The following is a 17,096-nucleotide window of genomic DNA, read 5'->3' as shown; positions in this document are numbered from 1 at the left end:
CTAGTTGCAATCAGTATTAGGATCAACAATGAAGCCAAGGCTGATACCACAAAGACCAGGAAGAGTAGCAATGGCAGTAGCATTAGGATGATAGGAGGAAATAACACCCATGAAACATCTACAAACAGACCTTCTATTATCACCTGATTCAGCTATAAAATAGAGGTGGTTCATTGCATCACAACAAGGTGATCCCGGCAGTGGATCCGGTAACCCGTACGCTATGAACGTCGAGCAAGCTGATAAGAAACCATTAACGGTGCCGCACTCTACTTCTCCGGTCGTCACTTTGCCACCAAACCAAACCAACATCACCACCATCATCACTATCTTCAATTTATGGTACCCCATTTCAGTTTCAACCTATTTTCTACTCAAATCAAAACATATACTACTACTTTTTTTAATAGTGTTGATTTAGCTGGGGTTGGTGTGCAACCAAGGACTCGTGTCCTTTTTCATGCATGTTAAATGATTTCTTAAGATTTTTAATTAGTTTAATCATTTAATTAGCACAGTAACACTTGGAAAGTCATTTTGTTTAGATAGAAAGAAGAAAAACTGAACTCCATTTTCAACCTTCGGGTTGAGAAAGGTGAACCAGATTGGATAAATTTCTAAAGAATATTACTTTGAATTCAAATATTTTGCAGATCTTAATGGAGCCCAGTGTTTTTACTACCCCATTACCTGGCTACATCCCTGTCTACCAGAGGTGGCAATTGTTTATGGTTCCGGTTCATTAGACCTTGCCAATAGAAATTTTCATTCGTATTGAGTCAATTTTCGGAGTAGAGTGAAATGAGACAACCCTTATCTAATCTAAAATCTTTCATGTCATAACTGTCTTAATCTAACCGGATTAGTGGAAGACATTGTTGTTGCGGAAACGATTAGCAAATTGAAAGCTAAAGCATAAAACAAATATAGAAGACACCAGAATTTAACGAGGTTCGGTCAATATTACCTACGTTCTCGGACACTACTAAATATTATTGCAAAAGAGCAAATATTAAAATAGAGAAAGGAGGATAAAACAACTAAGCCTTAAAAGAATAGAGGAGGCTAGTTGTGGGGTACCTCAAGCCTAAAACACAAGCCCAATAATATAGTCTTCCAAACTCTCCCAAAAAGTCTAACTTTCCAACGTGGGACTTTGAACAACTAATATACACATTTTCCTCTTCTTCCTTTTAGGCTAACACTATGATATTCTTAAAAGAGAGCCATTTTTCTACAATCTTCACCTTGGCGATCTTCTAAGAAACATCAACCAAACTATCTCTCCATCCTTTCTCATACTCAGTAGTATCTTCAAATTGCAACTTCAAGTAGAGATGACATTAATCAAGTTCAAACAATGTTGAAAATTGATTGATGTTACCACATTCGTTGCCATATTTGCAGGATTGTCAGCAGTCGGAATCTTCTGAAGCTGTATTTGACCCGCTTCAAGAATTTCCCAAACAAAATGATAAAGAACGTCAAATGCTTCGTCCTTGCATGATAGACTTGGTTATTTGCTAAATAAATAGCAATTTGACTATCGCAATGCACTTTGACATGCTTCTGTCCAATTCCCATCTCTTTTAGCAACCCTTGAAACCAAATTGCCTCATTAACAGCTTCTGTAACTGCCATGTACTCTACCTCTGTCGTAGACAAAGCAACTGTCGACTGTAAGGTAGACCTCCAACTAACTGGTGCCTTTGCTATGATAAACAAATAACCAGTAGTTGATCGCCGATTATCCAAATCACTGGCATAGTCTGAATCACAATATCCCACTATGTATTGGCTAACTTTCACATCCCGCTCAAACACTAAACCAACATCCACAGTATGTTGGATATACCGTAGAATCCATTTCACAGCTTTTCAATGTCCTTTACCAGGATTATGCATATACCTACTCACAACTCCAACTGCTTGTGAAATGTCAAGCCTCGTACACACCATCGCATACATCAAGCTACCAACTGCATTCGCATATGGAACATTTGACATATGTTCTCGTTCTTTATCACTTTCTAGAGATAGAGTTGCACCAAGTTTGAAATGAGGAGCAAGTGGAGTACTGACTGATTTTGTCTTCTCATCCATGCCAAAATGTCTTAGTACTTTCTTCAGATAGTGCTTTTGAGTCAAACAAAGTCTCCCTAATTTCCTATCTCTGCTTATCTCCATACCGAGAATCTTTTTGGCCTCACCTAAATCTTTCATTTGAAATTCTTGATTCAGTTGAGCCTTCAATTTTTCTATCTCTCCTTTATTTTTTGACGCAATCAACATATCATCAACATAAAGGAGAAGATAGACAAATGATCCATCTTGTAGCTTGCGTAAATATACACAGTGATCATACTTGCTTCTGGTGTACTTATGCCCCATCATGAACTTATCAAATCTCTTGTACCACTGCCTTGGAGATTGCTTCAATCCATACAATTATTTGCTCAACTTGCACACTAAGTTTTCCTTACCAGGAACTTGTATCCCTCTGGCTGAGTCATATAGATTTCCTCCTCCAAGTCCCCATGTAAAAATGCAGTCTTTACATCCAATTGAACTAGTTCCAAATCAAACTGTGCTACCAAAGCCAATAATATTCTTATAGAGGTGTGTTTTACAACTGGAGAACATACTTCATTGTAATCAATTCCCTCCTTCTGAGCGTAGCCTTTAGCCACCAACCTTGCATTGTAGCGAACACTGGACTTGTCAGGAAATCCCTCCTTTATTACAAACACCCATTTGCATCCAATTGCCTTCTTTCCCTTTGGTAGACTTGCTAGCTTCCATGTCTGATTCTTTTCAAGGGACTGCATCTCCTCATCCATAGCATTTCTCCATCTTTCATCTTCTGAAATTTGTACAGCTTCAGAATAAGAGGTAGGAATTTCTTCAACTGAAGATGCACAAGCCATCGTATCTTCATAGCGAGCAGGCTTTTTTTCTATTCCTATGTGGCTTTCTCAATGCAATTGGCATCTCTTATTGTGGCGATTCTTGTGTTGGAACCTCACATTCTTCATCCAATCCTTCTATAACACGACTATCAGATTCCATTGTTGGATCAATTTTTCTACTTCCTTCAAACTCCACCTATTAGGAAGTATCCTCCACCTGCTGTGGAGTACCATCTGCTTGCTTATCTTCTACCTTCTTCAATATGGTGGATTCATCAAACGTAACCTCCCTGCTAAAGATTATCTTCTTGGACTCACGACACCATAAGCGATATGCTTTGACTCTAGAGGAAATGCCCATAAATACTACTTCTTTTGCTCTCGGATCCAACTTTGATTCCCTAACGTGATAGTATGTAGTGGAACCAAACATACGTAAGGAATTATAATCTTTAGCTGGTTTTCCATGCCACACCTCTATAGGTGTCTTGCATTGATAGCAGATGATGGTAACCAATTAATGAGATGGCTAGCATATGTTATAGCCTTAGCCCAGAACTGTGTGCCCAAACTAGCATTGGACAACATACATCAAACTTTCTCCAGTAGAGTTTGATTCATCTATTCTGCCACCCCATTCTGCTGTGGTGTATTTCTTATTATGAAGTGTCGAACAATGCCTTCATCTTGACAAACTTTCGTGAAAGAGCCACTTTTGTACTCTCCACCATTATCTGATCGGAGACATTTGATCTTCCTTCCTATCTGAGTTGTTGGTCCCGTGTGATTAGTTCCAAGGGGGGGTTAGGAACTAATATAACTTTTTCGTTTTAATTATGCTGACTTAATATAATTCTTTGAGTTTTACAACTCAGCTTTGGTCAGCACGGCCGAGTGAGGCGTAAGATAGTTTTAGTCAGATACTGACTAGAGCTGTTTTACTTGAGAGTTGGGAAATGATACTTTTGTGGTCAGCTTCCAACTCAGCACTCTGATTTACTCAGTGTCAGTTTAAACAATTTATATACTGAGTAAATATAACAAGCAACACATACAAATATATATTGAGAGAGAGAGAGAGAGAGAGAGAGTTAGAAATTACTCAGCACGACTTATCCTGGTTCGGCCTCTCCGTCTACGTCCAGTCCCCAGAATCCCTCTGGGCTTTTTCAATCCAATACTGAGCTCTTTAAAGGTAGAGCACAAACCGTTTACAAGGCAGTTGAATATGCAGGAGTACCGTCCTCTATTCGTCTACTCAACTCCTACTAAGTGCTATAACCGAACACCTAGATTTCTCTACCGCTAAGTACTCAAAACCTAGTACTCAGCACTACTCTCTCAATTTTACAATTGATACAGAATTGTTCTTTTTCAGACAAAGAACACTTTAGATGATTACAAAAATCACTCTAGCTTTTACACAGAAATGGAAATTTGGTGTAAGATCTTTTTCTTGTTTTGGTGTGCTTTTGGATGTATCCTTTTTCTCTTATATTTCGGCCAAAGATCCAAGAAGTGTACTTGTCCCTTTATAGATGAGGTCTGAAGCAGAAATGATTTGAATCTGGAATTATCCGTTGGATTCAAATGGCTTTATCTTGCGATATGTTCTGGTCAGCTTCAGATTTGCAGGCCAATCCTGTCGTCTGAATTCGCCAGGCGCTAGACTTGTCTTCTCCTCGCAGGTTTGTTTTCTTGTACAGGTTTCGTCTTTTAGCTAACGAACAGTTGACCCATGCATCTCGAAATGGACTCTTTGCGTAATTCCAAGGTTTCTATTATTGGTGCAGACAGTTGTCGGATCTTATCTTTTAGCAAACGGATCATTGGTGATGTCCTTAAAATCATTCAGCATGACTTTGATAACCGTTGTCTTTGATTGTTGCCAATTCCGATACTGAGTTGCCTTTCACTCAGCTTCCACGGTCAGCTTCGTTCTGCAACATATAGTTTCGAAGAAGACTTCTCTTCTTTCATGCCGAGTTGCTTTTCACTCAGCTTCTTTGGTCAGCTTCGTTTTGTAAGCTTCGGTCCTGAAGAAGACTTTCCTTCTTTCGTACTGAGTTATTCTTTACTCAGCCCTGTTGATCCCGTGTGATTAGTTCCAAGGGGGGGTTAGGAACTAATGTAACTTTTTCTTAATTAATCTTGCTGACTTGACAATTTTGGTGAGTTGATTAACTCAGCTTTGGTCAGCTTGGCCGATCTTAGTGTAAGACAGCTTTAGTCAGATGTTGACTAAGACTGTTTCACCTGTGAGTTGGGAATTGACACTTTAGTGGTCAGCTTCCAACTCAGCACTCTAATTTACTCAGTGTCAGCTTTAAATAGTTTATATGCTGAGTAAATATAACAAGCAACACATGCACATATATATATATATATATATATATATTTTAAGAGAGTTAGAAATTACTCAGTATCACTTATCCTGGTTCGGCCTCTCCGCCTACGTCCAGTCCCCAGACTTCTCCGGGCTTTTAGAATCCAATACTGAGCTCTTTAAAGGTAGAGCACAAACCGGTTACAAGGAAGTTGAATATGCAAGAGTACCTTCCTCTATTCGTCTACTCAACTCCTACTAAGTGCCACAACCCAGCACCTAGATTTCTCTACCACTGAGTATTTATAACCAAACACTCAGCACAACACTCTCAATTCACAATTGATACAATTTGCTCTTTTTCAGATAAAGAACACTTTAGATGATTACAAAACAATCAATCTAGCATTTACACAGGACTAGAAAGTTGGTGTAAGATTTCTTTCTTGTTTTTGAGTGTTTTGAGCTTGTATTTTTCTCTCTTGTATTTTCTGTTAATCGGCAATGATCCAAGAGGATTGCTTGTCCTTTTATAGTTGAACCTTGAGGATCAAATGATTTGAATTTGATTTGTCTGTTGAATCCAAAACGGCTCTTTTGGGGGACAAGCTTCTGGTCAGCTTCAGATGTGCAGGCCAATCTTGTTTTCTGATTTCTTCAGATGTCAGGCTTGTCTTCTTCCTACAGGCTTTGTCTTCTTGCGGCAGTTTGTCTTATAGCAAAGAACAGTTGACCCATGCATCTCGGAATTTGGCTTTTGCGTAATTCCAAGGCTTCAATTATTGGTGCAGACAGTTGTCGGATTTGTCTTTTAGCTAACGGATCATTCATGCTGTCCTGAAGATCACTCAGCTTTTACTTCGCTAGTCATTATCTTTGATTGTAACCAAATCTCATACTGAGTTCTTTTTCACTCAGCTTCCATGGTCAGCTTCGTTCTGCAAGATCTAGTTCTGAAGCAGACTTCTTTTATGCTGAGCTTCGTTCCACTCAGCTTCTTTGATCAGCTTCATTCTAAAGCTGTTGTTTTGAAGATGACTTATCTTCTCTTGTGCTGAGTTGCTCTTAACTCAGCTTGTGTTGTGTTCTCATGCTGACTTTGACCTGTCTTAATTTTTATTTCCTTTTGCATTTATATTTATACTCAATATTGAACAAACAGATTAGTACAATTAAATCAAATCACTTAAATTTAATTGTCTCTTAATCATGGATTAAACTTAAATGATTTTGTCAAATCAAAATCTTGTGGAAAGGTGTTTCAACAAACTCCCCCATTTTGATGTTGGCAAAATATTTAATTTATGGAACTCAGTATTGAAATTCCTCATGATTGAATTACATTTTATTCTTCTGAAATTTCTCCCCCGTAAGAGTTGCATATATTGTCTTAACTTTAAACCTTCTAAGATTTAATTGAGTAATTTGGGAAGACATGTTTATACTGACTTAGTTCAATCCTAGACTTTCTAAAGTCTAATTCAGATAAACCTAGGTCAACTTTCAGAAGAGTTCAATGTTTACTCAATTTGATACATGAATAGTTTTGGTATCAGAGTTTATGTGTGGATGTATCAGAGTTAATGTGTACTGAGTATATTTTTAATTTGAATTTATTTGTTTGTTCAATTTTAGACAGATCAACATATAGTATAATAGTAAGCATCACTTATCAACAAAACAGTATGAATGAAAAGATGCTTAAGTTGATATAAATGGTCAGCATACAAAAAAAACATAAGTTAATTTCTGAAAACTAAGCTTAAGTTGATATAAATGGTCAGCATCCCTTTGCCTTTGTCTTTCCTCTTTTGCTTACTGCCCAAAGTTTCTTCTGCCTTTGGCTGAGTTCCATCAGCTTGTGCTTTCTCCCCCATTTTGCCACCATCAGGCGGAGGAGGGATGAAGGTATCATTGAGAGCAGCACGAGTTAGCTTGATCGAATATGCCTTGAGACGTTTCGTGCTTTCAAATAACCCATCAAGCACTGGGACTCCATCATCCAGAACTGTACCAGGGACGCGAATAGATGCGTTGATCATGCTGAGCATGTATTCCTGTGACTTAGTTAGCCAAGATATTGCTTCAGTTAGCTGGGCATAAGATTGATGGTACATTCGAAGTACAGCCTTGTCGTAGATATCACGCTGAGCGTTTGTGTGACGCACATGTCTAAATAAGCTCTGAGTAGTCTGGAGGATAGTATTGGTTTTCACTAAGTCAGTTTCCATTTCCTCTTTACTCAGGTTTAGAAGACGGACAGCTTCACTAATTTCATCCATCGAATATTGGGAAGTTAAGGAGAGAAGTTCACGAGTGCTAGTCAGCTCAGAAGTTAACTGGGTAAAATAGTGACTTAACTCAGCAGAGGTAGCATACCCCATGTTGACTGTAGGTAAAGCATTGATCTGTCCCTGAAGTGAATTCATATGATTCACCATCATCAATATTAGCTCGGTCAGCTTGACAAAGGATTCTTGCTTGGGTTGCTGGGTTTGGACTGAGGTCATGACACTTACTAAATCTTTGAGATTCTTGATCTCATTGAGAAGCTGAGTGACAGACGAGAATTCTTGTGATTCAGCATTGGCAGACCCAGCATCATCGGCATGAGAAGTGGTTAAATCCTGGAGAAGATGTTGACCCGAGTCAATGATGCGACGTCCAAACTCAGTTGCATGAAGATAGGCAAATTGTGCCTCAGGATTTAACTCAGTGGTCGGAATTCTAGTAGCACCTGATTGAGGAGGTGTTTGGTGTTGTCCTTGAGTAGAAGTGCCAGTATGGTCAGCAGCTGGACTTTGATTTTGATTAGCAGCAGGAACTGACTGCTCAATGTTCTGCGAAATAGGATGGGAAGGAGGTGGATCTGCAGAGATATTTACCTGCTCAACATGGACTTGAGTGGGTGCAGGAAGAGGCACCTTAGGTTGAGCAGGATTTTCCTTAGCTTGCTTGTCTCCTTGAGCAGCTAGGACTTCGAGCTCTTGCTCGGCTTGGTTTGGATTTTCTGGAGTCTTAGCGTGTTGCTCAATATGAGTAACAGTGGCTTGTTTTTCTATGGAGAGGGCTCAGGATGCGTTGAGAAGAACTTAAATTGAGTATCCGTGAGGTCAGTGATTTGATCCCTCAGAGGCGAATCATCCAAGAGGTCAATGACTGGAGATCTGTAGGCTTTCTTCTTAAGCCTTTTTAACTTTTTGGTCTTAGGAGGAGAAGGGTCAGTAGGAATGGAATCAAGAGATGACTCTACCCCGAGATCAGTGTTGAGGCCTTCCATCTCCATTTCTTGCTCTGTGAGCTCAGCATCAACTGTCTCGTTTTGTACAGCTGGAATTTCAACTTGCTCAACATTTCCTGTTTGTTCTTGCTCAGCATGAGCTTCTTGATGTTGCTCAACATCCTCATCAGTATCATGTTGACCTTCATTGTTACTTAGTTCTTCTGCTTCTTCATCAGAAGGAATTTGCTCAAGGTCAATCTCTTGGCTTCTAATGAAGTGGGAATCATCAGGTACTGCAAAGCCAAGAGGGATAGCTTCAACTGGACTCAGATCAGAAGTTCTTTTCTTCTTCTTCAGAGGGGTTTCCACACTTTCCAGTTCATCAGGCTCATCTTGCCTCTTTCTTTTCTCTGCTGACTTACCCTGATCAGCATCAACTTTCTTCCCCTTTGAGACAACCCGGATTTTCTTGAGGACAGCATCAACATCTTTTGAGCTAGTTTGGATTGCTTTGTGTTTCTTTTCTCGCTTGGTATGGTTAGCATTTTCAGCTACATCGATGTTCTCTTCCTGAGGTTGCTCATCATCAGCTTCCTCCTGAGCTTCCTCGATGACCCCTTTTCCCTTTTTGGGCTTGATGGGTTGGTCATATACTAACCCAAACAATAAGGCAGCCGTGATTTCAGTTCCCACGGTTTCTGTTTCATTAATCAAGTCAATTTGATGATCTTCGAGGATTCTGGTTATAAGGGAACCCAGCCTGAGCTTGATAGTACTCCGTTGAAGTGCTCCTACCAGAAATACGGGCATGTTGAGAGGGCTGTAGGTCAGCATGTGCCAAATGAAGCACTGCTCGAAGTTTGAAGCTGATGATGCTGAGTTGATTTTTGGGAAGATAAAGTTGGTGAGGAGATAGTGAGCCATCTTTTGATTTTGACCCATGCATGTATTGGGTATTTCTCCTTTGTGTTTTGCTGGTATTTCTCCTTTAACGTGAGTTACCAGATGGTCAGCATCATTTCCATCAACACAGAGGTTGGAGTAGAATTCCCGTACTAACCTAAGGTAGGTTCTCCCAGCAAGTGAAAAGAGTCCAGCCCACTCATTTTTCTCAATCCATTCACAGAACGGTTGCTCATCTGTTATGAAGCTCGGAGAGAACCATCGACATCTAAGAACCTCATGATTCTTTACGCTCGGGTATACTTTAACGAAGAATTTTTCATTGGGCTGCTTGTCCTTCTTCTTCTTCTTTGAAGAGGTTGCGAGGTCAGTTTTAGGGTTCTTGTTTGGAGTTAGGTCATGCTGACCTTGTTGAGGAAGATTTTCGTCGGTGTGGTCGTCGTTGTTACCGCCACCGGAAAGATTTTGGGATTTCGTCATGATTACGAATTCTTTTAGAGGATTTTGGAATTCAGAGAGAGAGAGAGTGATTTGAATGCCAAGGATTTCGAATGTAAAGAGTGATAAGTGGGGATACTTCCACTATTTATAGAGGTGCGAATTGATCCTATTCGTTGAACTAGCCGTTTAACCTCGAGATGATCAACCGACAAAGATTCTGGCATTTATGACACGTTCGGCGCATGGTTTTTTTTATTATTGCTTACGTTATCCTAGGTGGCTATTTAATACGTGTGCTAGCATTTAATGCTTTAAATGGGTTTTACTCAGTATTGAGAATATCAAACGTTTGAGATTCTGAGTAGTCAGTTTTACGTAGGATAATTGTTTGTGAGCTTAGTAACTTATCTTAGGATAATCACTCAGCATGTATGTCTACTCAGCATAGGGTGATTTCATGTCATCTTTAACTCAGCATGCAACAGTTACTAATTTATCACAAATCACTCAGCATGGTAATCACTCAACATTCAATTTAGTACATAGAATTATTGAAGAGGATTAGACATACCGATAGCTTCCCTTAATATGTTAAATTGCTCACGAGCCAAGGGCTTTGTAAAGATATCCGCAAGCTGTTCATTTGTTGATACGTAGGTCAGCTTGATCTCACCCTTGAGTACATGATCTCTGATGAAGTGATGTCTTATGCTAACATGCTTCATCCTGCTGTGTTGGATTGGATTCTTAGATAAGTCAATTGCACTTTTGTTGTCACATTTGACCTCTATTGTTTCTGTTTTGACACCATAATCCTCAAGCTGTTGCTTAATCCATAGGACTCGGGCCACACATCTTCCAGCAGCAATGTACTCAGCTTCAGTTGTAGACAAGGCTACTGATGACTGCTTCTTACTAAACCACGAAACCAGACAGCTTCCTAGGAATTGACATCCTCCTTAAGTGCTTTTTCGTTCTAGCTTATCTCATCCATAGTCAGCATCAGTATATCCAATCAGTGTGAAGTCACTCGTATTTGGATACCATAAACCTGCATTAACTGAGCTCTGCAAATATCTGAAAATTCTTTTTACAGCTATTAAGTGAGATTCCCTGGGGTCAGCTTGATATTTTGCGTAATAACATACTGAGTACTGAATGTCAGGTCTACTGGAAGTAAGATAAAGTAGAGAGCCTATCATACCTCGATATAACCTGCTTTCTACAGACTTACCTTTCTCGTCAGCACAAAGGACAGTGTTAGTACCCATTGGGGTTGATATGGGTTTACATTGTTCCATATCAAACTTCTTTAACATTTCTTTGGCGTACTTAGACTGACTTATGAAGATGCCATTCTTACCTTGCTTGATTTGAAGTCCAAGGAAGAAGTTGAGTTCACCCATCATAGACATTTCGAACTCAGTTTGCATCTGTTTACTAAACTCTTTGCACATAGCACCAAAAATTATGTCATCTACGTAAATTTGTGCAAGTAGGGATTTTTACCCTTTTTCTTAATGAACAAGGTTGTGTCAGCTTTGCCTCTGACATAATTCCTGGTCAGCAGGAAGTTGGTCAACCTTTCATACCAAGCTCTTGGAGCTTGCTTTAGTCCATATAGGGCCTTCTTGAGTTTATAAACGTGGTTTGGAAATTTTGGATCTTCAAACCCTGGAGGCTGACTAACATATACCTCTTCGTTTATAAAGCCATTAAGAAATGCACTCTTAACATCCATTTGATATAATTTAAAGTTCATGAAACTTGCATAGGCACACAGTATACGTATGGCTTCTAACCTAGCAACGGGTGCAAAGGTTTCACCATAGTCAATGCCTTCTTGCTGACTATAGCCTTGGGCTACAAGTCGGGCTTTATTTCTGACTACGTTACCTTGCTCATCTAATTTATTTCTAAAGACCCACTTAGTTCCTATGGTCTTTTGATTCCTAGGCTTAGGTATTAAATCCCATACCTCATTTCTTGTGAATTGATCAAGCTCTTCTTGTATAGCGTTGATCCAATATTCATCGTGCTCAGCATCAGCAAAATTCTTTGGCTCGTGTATTGAGACGAAGGCAACATTGCTGAGATACTTCCTAAGCTGATCTCTTATCATCAGCTTATTGTCAGCAACATCAAGAATGGACTTCTCCGAATGTCCTCTTGGAATTTTTATTTCTTTGGGCAATGTTGAGTTATTCGGAATAGGTGTTTCTACAATCTCTGCAGGAATAGATTGGTCAGCAAAGGTTATTTCAATTTCTTGCTTACCTTTGGTCAGCCCTTGTATTGATGACTCAGAGGCTCCATTTTGTTCAGCGGAAGCTGAGCTTGGTTCATCTTCATTGAGCTGAGTTGACTTTCCTGCAGGGTCAGCTTCATCGAACTCAATATGGACAGACTCTTCTACAACCTGAGTTCGTTTATTATACACCCTATAAGCTTTGCTCTTAGTTGAGTACCCTAAAAAGATCGCTTCGTCAGCTTTGGCATCAAATTTTGCAAGATTATCTTTTGTGTTGAGTATAAAACATTTACACCCAAAGGCACGAAAGTAGCCAATGTTGGGCTTTCGTCCTTTCCAAAGTTCATATGGGGTTTTCTTAAGAATAGGTCTAACTAAAGCCCTATTGAGAATGTAGCATGCTGTGTGGACATCTTCACCCCAGAAATACTTTGGAAGCCTATTTTCACTCAGCATTGTCCTAGCTATTTCGACAATTGTTCTGTTCTTCCTTTCAACAACCCCATTCTGTTGAGGTGTTCTAGGAGCAAAGAAATTGTGGTCAATACCACTGGCTTCACAGAATTCATCAAACTGTTGGTTTTTGAATTCTCCACCATTGTCACTTCTAATATGAGCTACTTTTAGGACTTTGTCATTTTCAAGTTTTTTAATCAATGTTGTGAACATCTCAAATGTTTCATCCTTGCTGCTCAGCAAGATGATCCAAGTGTACCGAGAGAAATCGTCTACAATGACTAAGAAAAATTTCTTACCTCCCAAGATGAGTGGCTGGACAGGTCCGAAAAGATCCAAGTGTAGTAATTCCAATGGTCTCTTGGTTGAGACAATATTTTTACTTTGAAATGACTTCTTAGTTTGTTTACCTTGCTGACAAGCATTACACAATTGATCTTTTTCAAATTTAAGTTTGGGCAATCCCTCAACTAGTTGCTTTCTAGCTAATTTGGCAAGAAGGTCCATGCTTACATGACCAAATCTTCTATGCCATAGCCAGGAGTTATCCTCTTTAGACACTAAGCATATATTTTTAGAAAACTGTTTTTCTAAACTCAGCATGTATACATTGTCTACACGAGGGGCAGTTAAAATCAATTCGTTTGTTTTTCCCTCGAGTATTTGACACTGAGTATTATCAAATACAACCTTTCTGCCGCTCTTGCAAAGCTGAGCTACACTCAGCAGATTGTATTTGAGACCTTTAACTAAGGAGACTGACTCAATAGTTGGGTTACCTCCGATAGTACTTGAGCCGACTATCTTACCCTTCTTATTGTCTCCAAAGCTTACACTTCCACCTCGTTTAAGCTCTAGCGTGATGAACTGAGTTTCATCACCAGTCATGTGCCTCGAGCATGCGCTGTCTATATACCACAGTTTTGATTTCTCCACGCATCTCAGGCTCACCTGCATTTTAAACTATTCATCTTTAGGTACCCAATTCTTTTTGGGTCCTCGTTTGTTAGCATAAATAGGTGCAAAGTCATATTTTAATTTATGACGACATACTTTTATAGAGTGGCCACTTTTGCCACAGAAGTCACAGTGAATTTCCCTTTGAGGGTGATGTTGAGTGTGGTCAGCATTATTGTGTTGAGCATACCAACATACCTTAGTGGTATGTCCTTTCTTTCCGCAGAAGTCACATTGGACAATCCGCTTATTGTACCAACACACTTCTCTTGTGTGCCCCTTTTTCCCGCAACAGTCACACTGTGTGAACTGTTTATGCTGACTAGTACTTGAGTACTCAGCATGAGTTTTATTTTTATTTGAGCCTCTTATTTGGCTCTGTAGGTTAGTGACATCCTTTTTCAGTTTCTTTGAATCTGATTGGACCTCCGAGACAAACTTATGCATAAGTTCTATGTTACTGTGCAAAGTTGAGTTGTCTTGGAGAAGATATCGGAGGTCACTCAGCTTGACCTCTTCAATCTCATCACACCGCCTGCTGAGTGCCTTTACTTTCTTATTGCACTTTTTAGTTAGCGCATATATATCACTCAGGGAGTTTATCATCTCATTTCTAAGCAAGAGTAAGGATGTTACCTCATTATTGTGTTCCTCCTAGTCAGTTTCATCAGAGAGGTCAGCTTGCTCAGAATAGGTGCGGTCAACATCATCGGCCATGAAGCATATATTTGCTGTTTCATTTGCATCAGCTTCTGATGAGGTTGACTCATCACTATCACTCCATGTGGCTACCATAGCCTTTCTGCTGCCCTTCTTGTCCTTTTTCAGCATGGGACAGCTTGACTTGGTGTGCCCAGTTTGGTGGCACTCGAAGCATGTGACAGGCTTTGAGCTGTCCTTCTTATATTTGTTGTCACTGGGCTCAGCTTTGTATTTGTGATTTTTTCTGAATGACCTTTTGTTGTTCCTATCATTCTTCCTGAACAGCTTCTTCATTTTCCTAGTGAACATTGCCATTTCCTCGTCATCAGATGAGTCAGCTTCGGTGGAGTCAGCTTTCATGACAAGTGATTTTTGTTTCTTGTCTTCTGACTTTTCTTTTTCTTCAAAGTTTTTCATTGATATCTCATGAGTCAGCAACGATCCGATCAACTCATCGTACTTGTACGTAGTCAGGTCCTGAGCTTCCTCCACTGTAGTCTTTTTGGCCTGCCAGCTTTTGGGAAGACTTCTCAAAATCTTCTTCACTTGTTCTTCTTCGGTGAAGTTCTTTCCAAGTCTTTTCAGCTCATTTATAATGTTGGTAAATCTAGCGTTCATTCCCGAGATGTCCTCATTATCATTCATCTCAAACAACTCGTATAATCTCATATGTTGATTTACTTTTGATTCCTTGACCTTGCTTGTGCCTTCGTAGGTCACTTCAAGCTTTTTCCAAATCTCATGTGCTGACTCACAACCTGAAATCTTATTGTATTCTGCAGCATCTAAAGCATAGTGAAGCATATTGATAGCCGAGGCATTGTTTTGAAGTTTTCTAAGGTCATCTTCTGACCACTCAGTTTCACTCTTAACAACTTTCTCATTGTTAACAGTTTTATATAGCATGTATGAGCCTTGAACTATTGCAAGCCATGCACTCATGTTTGTGGCTTGAATAAAGTTCTTCATCCTATTCTTCCAGGATGTATAATTGGATCCAAAGAATAGGGGAGGCCGACTAATGGATAATCCCTCAGGGAGTATTTGTGTTGTTTGGTTCTCGGGAAGGAAACGAGTGCTGTTTTCAGCCATTTATCGGGATCAGCTCAAGATAGTTATATCTTTGAGTAGTGAGCTTAGGCTCTAATACCACTTATTGGTCCCGTGTGATTAGTTCCAAGGGGGGGTTAGGAACTAATGTAACTTTTTCTTAATTAATCTTGCTGACTTGACAATTTTGGTGAGTTGATTAACTCAGCTTTGGTCAGCTTGGCCGATCTTAGTGTAAGACAGCTTTAGTCAGATGTTGACTAAGACTGTTTCACTTGTGAGTTGGGAATTGACACTTTAGTGGTCAGCTTCCAACTCAGCACTCTGATTTACTCAGTGTCAGCTTTAAATAGTTTATATGCTGAGTAAATATAACAAGCAACACATGCACATATATATATATTTTAAGAGAGTTAGAAATTACTCAGTATCACTTATCCTGGTTCGGCCTCTCCGCCTACGTCCAGTCCCCAAACTTCTCCGGGCTTTTAGAATCCAATACTGAGCTCTTTAAAGGTAGAGCACAAACCGGTTACAAGGCAGTTGAATATGCAAGAGTACCTTCCTCTATTCGTCTACTCAACTCCTACTAAGTGCTACAACCCAGCACCTAGATTTCTCTACCACTGAGTATTTACAACCAAACACTCAGCACAACACTCTCAATTCACAATTGATACAATTTGCTCTTTTTCAGATAAAGAACACTTTAGATGATTACAAAACAATCAATCTAGCATTTACACAGGAATAGAAAGTTGGTGTAAGATTTTTTTCTTGTTTTTGAGTGCTTTGAGCTTGTATTGTTCTCTCTTGTATTTTCTGTTAATCGGCAATGATCCAAGAGGATTGCTTGTCCTTTTATAGTTGAACCTTAAGGATCAAATGATTTGAATTTGATTTGTCCGTTGAATCCAAAACGGCTCTTTTGGGGGACAAGCTTCTGGTCAGCTTCAGATGTGCAGGCCAATCTTGTTTTCTGATTTCTTCAGATGTCAGGCTTGTCCTCTTCCTACAGGCTTTGTCTTCTTACGGCAGTTTGTCTTATAGCAAAGAACAGTTGACCCATGCATCTCGGAATTTGGCTTTTGCGTAATTCCAAGGCTTCAATTATTGGTGCAGACAGTTGTCGGATTTGTCTTTTAGCTAACGGATCATTCATGCTGTCCTGAAGATCACTCAGCTTTTACTTCGCTAGTCATTGTCTTTGATTGTCACCAAATCTCATACTGAGTTCTTTTTCACTCAGCTTCCATGGTCAGCTTCGTTCTGCAAGATCTAGTTCTGAAGCAGACTTCTTTTATGCTGAGCTTCGTTCCACTCAGCTTCTTTGATCAGCTTCATTCTAAAGCTGTTGTTTTGAAGATGACTTATCTTCTCTTGTGCTGAGTTGCTCTTAACTCAGCTTGTGTTGTGTTCTCATGCTGACTTTGACCTGTCTTAATTTTTATTTCCTTTTGCATTTATATTTATACTCAATATTGAACAAACGGATTAGTACAATTAAATCAAAGCACTTAAATTTAATTGTCTCTTAATCATAGATTAAACTTAAATGATTTTGTCAAATCAAAATCTTGTGGAATGGTGTTTCAACAAGCCCGTGCTATGTTATCATGCTGACTACGTTCTGTCTTAATTTGATTCCTGTTCTTATAAATATTTTTATACTTAACATTGAACAAATGCATTAGTACAATTAAATCAAAGCACTTAAATTTAATTGTCTTAATCATGGATTAACTTAAATAATTTTGTCAAATCAAAATCATGTTGGAAAGGTGTTTCAACATGAGTCTCCATCATCTTTTTCCACATGAGAAAAATTCCCAACACTTCATCCTTCGACTTCATAGTGTACACCCACACTCTTCTAGA

The 17,096-nt window shown here is 39.3% G+C and overlaps 1 protein-coding gene across 1 annotated transcript; it reads right to left on the bottom strand.

Moving 5' to 3' along the window:
• LOC136207067 (putative non-specific lipid-transfer protein 14) lies at positions 1-343 on the bottom strand. The gene has a single exon (XM_065998366.1). It carries the CDS (start codon positions 322-324, stop codon positions 1-3), a length of 324 nt encoding a protein of 107 aa, XP_065854438.1. The 5' UTR covers positions 325-343.
• Between the last annotated feature and the right edge of the window lie 16,753 nt (positions 344-17,096).

This window comes from Euphorbia lathyris, chromosome 1 (genome assembly GCF_963576675.1).
Source record: "Euphorbia lathyris chromosome 1, ddEupLath1.1, whole genome shotgun sequence".
NCBI lineage: Eukaryota > Viridiplantae > Streptophyta > Magnoliopsida > Malpighiales > Euphorbiaceae > Euphorbia > Euphorbia lathyris.
This window is presented reverse-complemented; position numbering and strand designations above follow the sequence as displayed.

Coding starts and splice junctions, on each gene's coding strand:
- LOC136207067 (XM_065998366.1), bottom strand. CDS start 324: ATGATGGTGGTGATGTTGGTTTGGTTTGGTGGCAAAGTGACGACCGGA.